Genomic DNA, 12,626 nt, shown 5'->3' with positions numbered 1-12,626 from the left:
TTCACAACACAGTTGACGTTTTCAATGATTCTGCCTATTTTCATTGTCTTTGTCTTTTTATTGCTAACCTTCATACCACATCTATTACAACAGCTATTCAATTTAGTCAGAGAATCTTCCAGACTTCTAGCGGATTTATTTAGAAGTATAACATCATCTGCATAAAGCAAAGAGCTGACATTAACATCTCCAAATTTGATATCATGTTTAATACCACTTTCCTTCATAATGTGATCCATATAGATAATGAACAACAGAGGGGATAATGAACATCCTTGTCTCACACCAGATTTAACATTAAACCATCTTCCTGTACTTCCTTCAATTCTAACTGTTGACTTCCAACTCAAATAAAGACAAAGTATTGCTTGATATAATGCCCCACTGACACCATATAACTGCAGCGTATTGAATAGCTTCTCTCTTGGCACCTTATCATATGCCTTTTCCAAATCGACAAAACTTAAATACAGATATTTGTTATATTCCCATGCTTTCTCAACTATTTGTCGTAAAGTGAAGATTTGATCCTAACAGCCTCTGTTTGGCCTGAATCCAGCTTGTTCTTCACCAAGTTTTTCTTCCACGATTCTTTTCAACCGTTTCTCAAGAATACTAGCATAGATCTTGCCAGAAACACTCAATAAGGAAATACCTCTGCAATTCTCACATTCAGCTTTATTTCCCTTTTTATATATGGGTACTATGAGAGCTCTACTCCAATCATCAGGAATTCGTCCCTCTGTCCAAGCTTTCTGAACTATGCCGTGCAGCCACTGTAAGACTCTTATACCACCATACTTCAGCATTTCTGGTCGAATATCATCTACTCCTGCTCCCTTTCAACATTTCAACCCTTTGATGGCTTTTTCTATTTCAAGTATGGATATGTATTCCTGATTGCATGCCTGGTCAGTGTTTTTTACCACTGTGCTGTCATCACTGCTTGTTTCATTTAGCAGTTTTTCAAAGTAATTACTCCATACTTCAAGGATATCTTTTTCTCCAGTTTTCATGTCACCTTTATCATCTCTAACTCCTTTTACAGCACTCTTTCCTCCATTCCTAAGCTTCTTCAACAGCCTCCAGAATATTTTGCCACCATCTTGATATTTATTTTCTATATTCTTGCCAAAGTCCTCCCATGACTTTTGTTTAGCTAGTTTTACACAGTGTTTAGCATTTTTGCATTTGTCTCTATATTCTCTAAGAGCACAAGCTGACTTATTTGACAGGAACTTTTGATATGCTTTCTTCTTTTCCTTCACGGCCTCTTTAACTTCCTGTGTCCACCAAGGAGTTCTGATTTTTCTATCCTTGCAGACAACTTCACACACATGCCTCTCTAGCTGAATCAATCAGGGCTTTCTTCAAGGCTTGCCAGTGAATCTCCAAGGCTTGCCAGTGAATCTCCAAGGTTTGATTCCATTTCTCGAACTCTTTCATTTTTCTTTAATAATCTTTGTGTATTTTAGTCTACAGTTCACATCTGAGAGCTGCTCAACTTTTATTCGCTTTAAAACTTTCTTACATGTTATTCTTTTTAATATGAAATTCAATTTTATCCTGCTCAAGACTAAATAGTGATCACTTCCAATTTCAAATCCTCTGTACATTCTGGTGTCCTGCACCAGGGAGAAAACATCACTATCAACAACAACATAGTCAATGAGACTTTTCTTATTCCTAGCCTCTTCTCTCCATGTAAATTTGTGCATATTTTTATGTTGGAACATGGTGTTAGTAATAACCAGTCCATGTCCCGAGCAGAAATCCAACAAGAATTTGCCATTATTATTAGCTTTGCTCTTTTCTCCAAATTTTCCCAAAATATTTTTGTATGTCTCACAATCATTTCCTACTCTGCTATTTAGATCCCCAACAAGGACCAACTTTTCCTTTTTCATTGTATCAGTTGCTTTTTCTAAAGCCTCAAAAAATTCCTCCACTTCTACCTTAGTAGAACCTTCTGTGGGACCATAGGCACAAATAAGTCTCATTGTCCAGTTCCCCATTCTCATATTTGTCCACATTACTCTACTTGAGACTGACGGCCATTCAAGAAGATTAGCCTCGTATTTTGTGTTGAATGCTGTGGCTACTCCTTCTTTTCCTTGATTGTCATTGCCTGAATATAACATTTTGTATTTATTGCTCAGAAAGATCTCACCAGTTTTGGTCTTTTTTGTTTCAGTCACCCCTATTATGTTGATCTGGTACTTATCTAATTCCTCAGCTAGCTCCATTTCTTTGCCATTCAGGCTTCTTACGTTGATAGCACCGATCTTTAACTCTGGTGATGTTGAGTTGGGGTTTGTTTTCAGATTTGTTCCAGTAGCTGACTTTTCGCTGTTCGCTCTGGTTCCCTGGCAAAAACAACAGGGGGGGGGGCCTTGTTTAACCTTGCGATGCCCCAGCCGGCATGAAATTTTGTCATGTTGTACCATCATTTTTTATTTTGTTTTAACCAATAAGAATACAATTTGGTTGGCTAAATCCCAAATTGCCAGCCCATCCTCGTTCGTTCAGTATCCAAGTAGATACCCAACAGGGTGCACCACGAGAAGGTGAGGATTGGACATTAGGTCAAAAGCACTGGTCGGTTCTCTGCATTCCTTTAAAGGCTATGTGGAGGTCTCCTCTCAGTTATACAGCTTCGACCCTTAAGCACCCCCAGCACAACAGGTGAGATACCATAATAACCAAATGCCATGTTTGTGTTTAGGTTATTAAGGATGCTTTGCATTTTTTTTTTCTGGCAGAAGACTATAGATGACATGGAGTAAGCAGTTCTTGCTAGAGTGGGGGGAATTTTGCACAGGTCATCAATGCAAGAATTGGAAGAGAAGTGTAATGCTGATAAGTCAGCCTTCTCTTTAGGTGTTGTGACTATGATACAAAACAGATGTCAGAATGATGGAAACATGGGTGGTCAAAAATTGCACCCAATGGACTCAGCAAGGATCCAGAAGCTCAACTGCCATCTGGACAAGAGGCGAGTTTGCAGCATTTGACCTTTGAAATCTGATTTGGATTTGTTGATGGAACTTTTACAGCTGTTATGAGCTGCAGTATAAGAAGAATGAGCAGCTGGAGTTTTGGTCCAGAGCCACTAATGGTATTCAGAGTTTTTTCCCTTTTACTGCATTTTCACACTTTTTTGAGAACCAAGGCATAGATGGTGACTCTGGATTTATGGTGGAGTGAGGGATGAAGGCCTTCATTCCCTATAAGAATGATTTCCATTATTCGTTCTGAGCAGGTGTTTGGATCAGGAGAACTGAAACAGTAGTCAGACCATGGGAAGGAGGAACAGAAATATATATATATATATATATATACAGGGTGTTCGGGATAAATTTGACAGTTTCGTAAGGAAAAAGAAAATCTTCTTTGTATCTATTAAATTTAATGAATTGACAAAAAAACATTACAGGCAGAGTTAATTACAATACTATCAACAAGATTTACTCAAAATAACCACCATTAGCATCGATCACAGCTTCAATTCTGCTTCGGAACCTCGAACAAGCTGATGCTACAGTCTCCCTGGGAAGGGCCGCAAAAACTGTTTTAATTTTATCCATTAACTGGGCTTTTGTATTACTGGAAGTGCGATTGGTGTCTTTTTCAACTGCGCCCCATACAAAATAATCCATGGGGTTAAGGTCTGGGGAGTTTGGAGGCCAAACATTTGGACTGGTGAAGTCGTAGAAATTTTCAGACAACCATTTTTGACTTTTCCCAGAGGTGTGGCAAGGGGCCGAATCCTGCTGCCATACATACGGCCTACCATTGGCTACCCTTGTTATCCAGGGCTTGACTACAGTTAGCAACTCCACGAACAAAGCCCGAATTCCAATGCCAGGGTTCTTCAACACCTGTTCCTGCAGATTTGCGAGGAATTCTGCTGTACGAATGCAATCAGATCGTCTGCTAGGGATCTTTCTTCTTGCTACATCCTCGTAGTCACCATTGCAAGTCTCTAGTTCATGCCTGATTGTTTTTACTGTATTCAGGGAGCATTGGGCAGCAGTCGTAATATCCTTATTTTGATGGCGGGCATGAATCATCATGATACAAGTTATTCTCTTCCATGATTCAGGTGGGTTCCAGCTATCCATCCTTTCTGACATCTTGTATATGAATGAAGAAGGGTCCAAACTTTTAAATGAAGAGAAGTGTGTGTTAATACATGTAACTTACGGAAAAATATAATTAATTATAAATATGTCAAATTTATCCCGAACACCCTGTATATACATATTTTTATATACTGACTGAGATCTCAGAGTTAGAAGAAACAATTAAATTTATTCACAATGCAACATGTTTTGTCGGAAGGCAGACTTCAGGCGTTAAGAAACACAGAAAGCAAATAAAAAACACTATAAAGAAACATTGTATCACTGAAATTTGACTATTATAAACTTCAGTTAACTTTGAACTGGAGTTTCAGTCCGTGTTAAAGTTCTATTGTTAGGCATCTGTGCGCGTATGACTTCAGGAGTGCACCAATATCTAATAGCAGAGTTGAATGAGTCCAGTAAATTGTAACTAAGGTTACTGTTTATATGATGAGGGTCCATAACAATTTCCTTAGACTCGACTATGCGGTGTTCTACCACGACGAGGTAGAATGCCGCATAATTGTATGCGAGGTAGAACTGAAATAATTGTGTGAAAGAACTAGAAATATATAAAATGAAATCATCAACATATAAAATTCTAAAATATCTCAATAAAAAAAATTAAAGAAGAAAGTAATGTAGATATCAGTAAAAAAGAATGGAATCCATGCAGTTAGCCTAGTGGCTGTGCACTTCGCAACCATATGCCTGGGGAGGGAGTGTCCTAGGTTCAATCCCTGTCAGTGACGTGAGGAGCTGAAGGATCTTCCTCAGCCATAGCCAAGTTAGCCAGTCTTGGGAGTGGAGAGTAGGGTTTTTTCCCCAGTTCATCCTGGGGTTTTTCATCCTGCAAAACAGGCAAACCAGCCTTGAAAACTCAATACTACAGACACAGGACACACCGGGGCGTAGGGCTGACCACCTTATCCTGTGAACGATTTAAGGTCCAATGATTAATAAACCCTCGACACGGCAAGATAAATGAGGGAAAGGAAGATGATTTGAGATGAGATGAAAAAAGAATGGAAAAATGATTATTATTATGATTACGAGAGACCTCCAGGGAGTTAGGAACTCATTCAGGGAGGCCATACTATTCACACTAGTTGTCGAACCTGTTCTGGAATTCATACACACAACATCCAAAGGCAATCCATTCCAATCACACACCATTCTATGAGAGAAAAAATAGTCCTAACCAGCATTTATTCCCGTCAATGGATGCCCTCGCATCTTTTCCACATCCCCCTATAAAATGAAAAATTCCATCTACCGTATAATCCTTTCAGAAGTTTGTAAGTCTCAATCACGTCACCCCCTCTTTCTCCTGATTGCTAGCATCTACAGCCTATAAAGCATCAACCTGCCATCATAATCAGTATTGCACAATTGTGATATTATTTTTGACACTCCCCTTTGCACTCTCTCTCTCTCCACTGTATCAGAAGCACCACAAAAACCATGATTCATCACTTCATTCCCAACCTATTTATCATCCTAACTTTAGGAATAAAGTCTGGACTTTCCAATGGTAACTGATCTCAAACCAAGTTCTAGGCACTACTGATTTCGATCAGCTAATCATACAGAGTAGTTGAATGATGTTTTCGTCTTCACAACCTCTTGCTCAGCAGTTTCCCACAATTCTTTTGTTTACTGAAGCTTACACCTGCAGAGTCACCTTCCAATTCCATATGCTCATGATCAACAACCAGCAACAATAAAAGTGAAGCCATTTTTCCTCTTCTGTTACATATGCTTATAAAAGAAACACTAAATCAAAAAATGAGTCCAAATGTGATTCAATTTCATTTCTTACCTCATCAACAGCATTCATTATAAGTGATCGATATATCACAAGATCAGCAATAACAAGCAATAACCAGAAAAAAAATAGGATTCCTGAGTTCTGAATGCCATGTCTTCTATGAGCAATGATAAAGCTTAGTACAAGTAACTGAAAATACAAAATGACAGTATTATCAATAATCTTAAGGAAATTCAAAAAATTAATAAATAAATTACACACACACACATATATATATATATATATATATATATATATATATGGGAATATTGATTTACTAAGCTGATATACATTTTTTAAAAAATTGAATGACAAGAAACCGACAAAAACGAAAACAAAGTTTATTAGCACAACTAGTTTCAGCTTGTATCAACCTTCTTCAGGTGCACATTAAAAAAGAAATAAACAGTAAAATATAGAGAAAATAACTGTAAACATCACGAAAAGTTAGTGTATATATTTCAGCATTGAAACGTTGAAATCCGCGCATTCAAAACTGTTCTCTCGTTGGCTTCATTGTTGGGCATATGCATATGTATAGCATCTCACAAACACCAGTATTTGATCGTAGTACAATGACAGTCTGAAAGGTTGTAACTCAGGTTGTTGTTGAGATGTAGGGGGTTAAGAATGATTTCTTTTGATTCTATTATCTTCCTTTCTAATTCATTGTGGCAACGGAAAATGTTATTAGACTTGTCCCATAGGACTCTATGGCTAAGTTTTTCTTCATTAGAATTGGCTGAGAACAGGACATGACTAGACAAAGCACTGGCTCACGTTCTCCTGTAACTGACGTCTCTCTTATGTTCTTCAACGTGTAACTCGATCGATATCTCTGTTTGGCCAAAGTAAGGTATATCACAGTTGCACCAAATCTGGTAAACACCGGGATATTTAAGGTTGTAATGTCAAGGTTTCAGATGGCTCACTAAGGAGTGAATTTTCGGAAGAGGAGTAAATAAAGTTCTTATGTTGTATTTCCTAAGAACCTTGGTCAATTTGGGTGAGACAGAGCTTATGTATGGTATAGAAATATTACCTTTCACGCTATTGGTCTCTTCATTATGGCGAGCAGGTGGATTTATAGGAATCTGTCAATTGTTTTATATAAGCCAACATATAGCCATTTAGTTGAAAAGTAGACCTGAGAAAACTGAGTTCTTTATTAAGTTCTATCTCATCATCAAGAAGGGAGCAAGCACGATGTCCTAGTGTAGAAATGATTCCAAACTTTTGAGGAGGATAATGATGGGATTGACCGTGGTGATATCTGTTGGTGTGGGTAGCTTTCTGTAAATTGAGATTTTTAATTTCTCTGAGGAACGGATCAGTTTGATGTCCATAAAAAATTAAGAGAACCATTAGCTTCAAACTCAGACATCTGTCTTACCCAAATTGGCCAAGGTTCTTAGAATACAACATAAGAATTTTATTTACTCCTCTTACAGGAGTAAATAAAGTCAGTTACAGGAAAATGCGAGCCAGTGCTTTGTCTAGTCATGTCCTGTTCTTGGCCAATTCTAATGAAGAAAACCTTAGCCATGCAGTCCTATGGGACAAGTCTAATAACATTTTTCGTTGCCACGATGAATTAGAAATGAAGATAATAGAATCAAAAGAAATCATTCTCAACCCCCTATATCTCAACAACAACCTGAGTTACAACCTTTCAGACTGTCATCGTGCTATGATCAAATACTGACGTTCGTGAGATGCTATACACATGCATATGCCCAACAATGAAGCCAACAAGAGAAAGTTTTGAATGCACAGACTTCAACGTTTCAACGTTGAAATATATACACTAACTTTCCGTGATGTTTACAGTTATTTCCTCTATGTTTTACTGGTTATTTCTATTTTAATGTGCCCCTGAAGAAGGCTGATACAAGCTGAAACTAGTTGTGCTAATAAACTTTTTAATTTTTCTCGGTTTCTAGTCATTAAATTTAAAAAAAGTGTGTGTGTGTGTGTGTGTGTGTGTGTGTGTGTGTGTGTGTGTGTGTAGAAAGTTTTTTTTTAGCTTGGGTATAATATACATTAAAGATACCAAGCTATTTTATATATATAAAGTTGGTTTTAATCCTATTTCCCAAGTAAGCAAACAGACAAGTAAGTCAAGTTTGCGCCTGCACATAGTGCAAGTCTGGGATACTCCGCATGTAGTGGAAATCTGGGCGACTCCGCATGTGGTGCAAGTCTGAGGCAACTTGTGGTAAAGGTGGAATAAGCTCTGATCACTATTCTTAGTATTTACCCCTAATGCAAAGCACATCTCCTTGCGGAGATGTATGATGCCATGCATTAAAGGGCCATTACCCAGACCGGTTTGAACTTTATTGAGGTCTCATCAGTAGCTTTGCTTATTGCGTCGGCGATGTCTTCTAATAAAGTGATGGTGCTTTTTGTTTTCTGAAAACCATATTGGTTTTGTGAGATGATGTTATACTTCTGTAAATAGTTCTGTAGTCTGGTGTGTGTTATTTTTTCCCAAGGTAAAAAAACTTTCTACATCTATCTCTCATTCTGAGATTTTTACTTAATAAGGTGAAAGCACTTATGGCAACTTGTTTTGGTAAAGTTTATAAGCTCTGTATCACTTAAACCTTGGTATTTCTAAGCCTGGTTCCCACTGATGAGACCTCAATAAAGGTCGAAACCAGTCTGGGTAGTGGCTCTTGCCTTTAATGCATGGCATCATACATCTCCACAAGGAGATGTGCTTTGCATTAAGTGTAAATACTAAGAATAGTGATCAGAGCTTATTCCACCTTTACCACGAGTTGCCTCAGACTTGCACTACGTGCAGGTGCAAACTTGACTTACTTGTCTGTTTGCTTACTTGGGAAATAGGATTAAAACCAAGTTTATATATAATAATAGCTTGGTATCTTTAACACACACACACACACACGCATCACATTATGCCAAATAAAGTTAAATGTAGGGTGACTTGCTTGATAACTAGAAAATGTTTTATATCTCAGAAAAAAAATGAAATATGCATGTGTACAAAGAATCAAAAGTTTCAGTTTATTCATGTTTTTTCACTTCTATATACAGATGTGATACAAACATAAATGCATAAACTCTTTCAACCAAACTGTATCTTGAATTTGCTACAACTAAAACATTCACATTGATGTTAAACAATCAAAAACCATACTAGATGGCATAATGTCTCGAAAATCAAAGCCAGTGTAATACTATAGTTTTCAACAAGATATCAAGTCAAAGACTAGGAAGATAACAACAACAAGAGTGAAGGTGGACACCACAATGTACATATAAAGAATTCTTTCAAAACAATTTACTCTGATTACTCTGATAACAATTACTCTAATTACAGAGACAGAGAGAGAATAATTATAGTATTTAACATATAATATATCCTTGAATGTGAAGGAATTTCAAGATGATTAATGCAAGCGATTTCAAAACAAAAATTCTATTCTGAGTCTTATTTGTACTTACCAGAAAAGTAGAATTATTTGAGACTTTTTAAATGGCAACTGATAAAAGAGAGGAGGGTAAAAATTTCTAAGTTTTGATAAGAAGCAAAATGGAATATCCTTCAGATTAAACTACACTCAAATAAAGAAATATTACAAGAATATAAGAACCAAATGCCAGAGGTTGAATAAAAATATCTGAAAAATACACCACAAAATGCTTTATAAACATCTAATGAATTTTAATTCTCGTAGAAAGGCTTATACGTTGGTTACATATGATTAATAATTAACTTAAGGAATTCACAACATACACTAGAATATAAATTAAATTAAACTTTAATCTATATTTCCAATATTTTGGCAACGTCACGTTCCATCTTCAAGGAACTTAAAATAAAGACACATGCACGCAGGCACTACCCACAGTAAATGAGGACAAAGCAAGGAAGCTATTGTTTCTCCTAAAAGTCCTGATGGTGTCCCCCTAGCGGGCTATGTAAGTATTCTTGGCCGTTGGGCTGAAGGTCTCCTGATGTAAGTCTCCCAAATTTGGGGCAGTCTCATGCAACCAAATTTGTTGAGGTTTGGCATGTTTCTTAGAGCTGAGGCTGATTCCATGAAAAGCCTTTCAAATTTGAACTTGCTACGGTGTATTATTGTGGCTTTCTTCCACTGTATTCTGTTGCATATATCCAGAGCATGGTCTGCAAGACCAGAGTGGCTATACTAGTGAAAAAGGATGTAGTCCTTGTGTTCTGAAATTCTGATATTCACTGTCCTGCTTTTTGGGCCAAAGTAGGACAGCTTACAGCTGCAAGGGACCTGGTATACACCAGGTAGGTCTAGGGGAAGTGGTTGATCTTTAGTGGAGTGGAAAGGGATGCCAATTTTCTATATGGTCTGTAACAATAGGTCAAGTCATGTTTTTTTAAGATTTTGGTGTGTTGAGGATGTGATTTAGTTCAGTGGTTAGGGCATTGTCATTTGAACAGATTAGTTTAATTAGTTTAGCCCTGTTGTGTAGTGTCTTAATAACTCCATATTGTTGTGAGGGGTGGGGGGTGGGATTGTTGGTTAATGTATCTGCCAGTATGGGTGGGTTTTCTATAAACTGAGAAAACCAAGGTTCCATCAGGCTGGCAAGTGACTAGTGTGGCTAGGAAAGGGAGTCTGTTGTTTTCCTCTTTTTCCAGGGTGAACTTGATTCTGGGGTGTGTTAAGAAGAAGAGGAGTGTATCAGAGCCATGTGGCCAAATAGCAAACACATCATCAACATAACGAAGCCATATGTTGGTTTTTGTGGGGCAGAGTTTAAGGCTTTCTCTTCAAAAGCCTCCATAAAGAAGTTGGTCAAGGGTGGGGAGAGTGGTGAACCCATGGCTATCTTCTCTATTTGTTTGTAGAATTTTCCCTGTCAAACGAAATAGCCTGAGTTTATTGTGAACTGAAATAGGGCTGAGATATCAGGAGGAAATTTAGCTTGGATTAGTCTAAGATTTCCTTGAGTGGGACATTTGTGAATAAGGAGGACACGTCAAAACTGATCATTATGTCAGCATGTTGGAGTGTAAGGTTTTCTATGCTGGCTTTGAAGTGGGCTGAGTTTTTTAATGTGTGATGGTGTGTTGCCAGTATAGTGTGTGAGCGCTTTGGCCAAATGTTTAGCTAATTTCTATGTGGGGGAATCAATGCCATCCACTATGTGACTTAATGGCACATTTTTTAATGTATTTTTGGGGAGTCCATATATACAGGGGGGGGGGGTAATGGAGTTAAATGGTTTTAATTTGTTAGTGACTTCTACAGGCCAATAAGTGACCTTCTTAAGGAGCCTGTGGAGTATTCTAATTTATGAGTTGGTGGGATTGTATTTAATAGGAAGATAAGTAGCCTGATCTAATAATAGAGCATTAAGCTTACCTGTGTAGTCCGTTTGGTTGAATACTACGGTGGTGTTTACCTTATCTGCTTTCATGATTACTATTTCTTTGTTTCTCTTCATTTCCTGCAGAGCTTTATATTCACTATTGGATATGTTGGATTTTGGTGGTCTTGTTTTGCTGAGAACACAAGCTACATCCAGTCTAATATTCTTGGAGATGTACTTTGGAAGGTGGCGGACCCCATATTCAATCTAGATTATTATATCCTCAGCCGGTATTTTTCTGGGAGCAATGGCGAAGCTGTGGCCATGTGAAAGAGTGATGAGTGCTGCAGGCTTCAACGTAATTGAAGAAAGGTTGACTACAGTGTTGGTTGGTAGTTTTGGTTCGGAGGTCGAGTTCTTTTTTAATTTCTCAAATTTCTTGATATGTCGACCCTGTATTTTCTGAAATTCTTTATCTGCTACAGTGCACAAGACGTCACATAAAATTTACCAAATCTCGTAATTTAAAGTGTTGGAAAGCTCATCTTCAAGCACCCAAATAGCTTTGTTTGCATCAGCTAGGAGAAAGCGCGCGTAGTGGCAAATTGTTCCCAGAGCATAGCTGCCGCAGTTATAAATTCGGAGAGCCTTTTGTGAAAGAAACGGTGCTTAAATTTCACACAATTTGAAATTACCTGATTATCCTGGCAGCATTTTAGGAAGGTCAGATGATTCAGTTGTCTTGATAACTTCAGCTTTATTTTACCGTATTGGCAGGCCGCCTTGCATGCGATGGAATCTCCATGGATGATAGTAATTCTCGGAGAAAGGCTCATACGTTGGTTACACGTGATTATTAATTAACTTAGGGAATTCACAATGTACACTAGAATATAAATTAAATTTAAACTTTAATCTATATTTTTTTTTTTGTGCTGGGCCACTTGCATTTAGCGGTCGCTTAGTGATCGCCGATACTTTATAGTTTACTATACTATATTCGGCAAGAAACTCTCTGATTCCAATCTTTGAGTTTCTTATTCGGTTTTAAAACAATGTGGGATTTAATATCCCCTTAATTTAAATTATGTTTTTGTTGCCGAAATGAAGCTTATTAGCTCTTTATATTTAAGTAACTTAATGGTTGCACCTGTTTGGAAACTCGTATAGCAGAGTATAAAGTTCTTTTCGCTATACACTTTGGTATTAACTCGGTCTAGCTACTCACTGATGAAGCCTCAAAAAAGGCTGAAACCGGTCTGGGTAGTGACCTCACCACCATAATGTAATAACAGCATACATTTCCTTGGAAATGTGTTTTTACATTATGGTAAATACCTAAGAATAGTGATCAGAACTTTACC

At 37.6% G+C, this 12,626-nt stretch overlaps 1 protein-coding gene across 1 annotated transcript in view; it reads right to left on the bottom strand.

The window, feature by feature from the left end:
* Window positions 1–12,626, bottom strand: part of LOC150097870 (ATP-binding cassette sub-family C member 1-like) — a 626,276-nt gene that overhangs the window by 541,182 nt on the left and 72,468 nt on the right. The window contains exon 4 of the mRNA XM_090406616.1: window positions 5,950–6,087. Coding sequence (XP_090262742.1) covers window positions 5,950–6,087 — 138 coding nt within the window. The remainder of the gene's footprint in view (window positions 1–5,949; window positions 6,088–12,626) is intronic.

Source organism: Typopeltis vanoorti, chromosome 16 (assembly GCF_054136105.1).
Source record: "Typopeltis vanoorti isolate ZY-2024b chromosome 16, IOZ_Tvanoo_1.0, whole genome shotgun sequence".
Lineage (NCBI taxonomy): Eukaryota > Metazoa > Arthropoda > Arachnida > Uropygi > Thelyphonidae > Typopeltis > Typopeltis vanoorti.
This window is presented reverse-complemented; position numbering and strand designations above follow the sequence as displayed.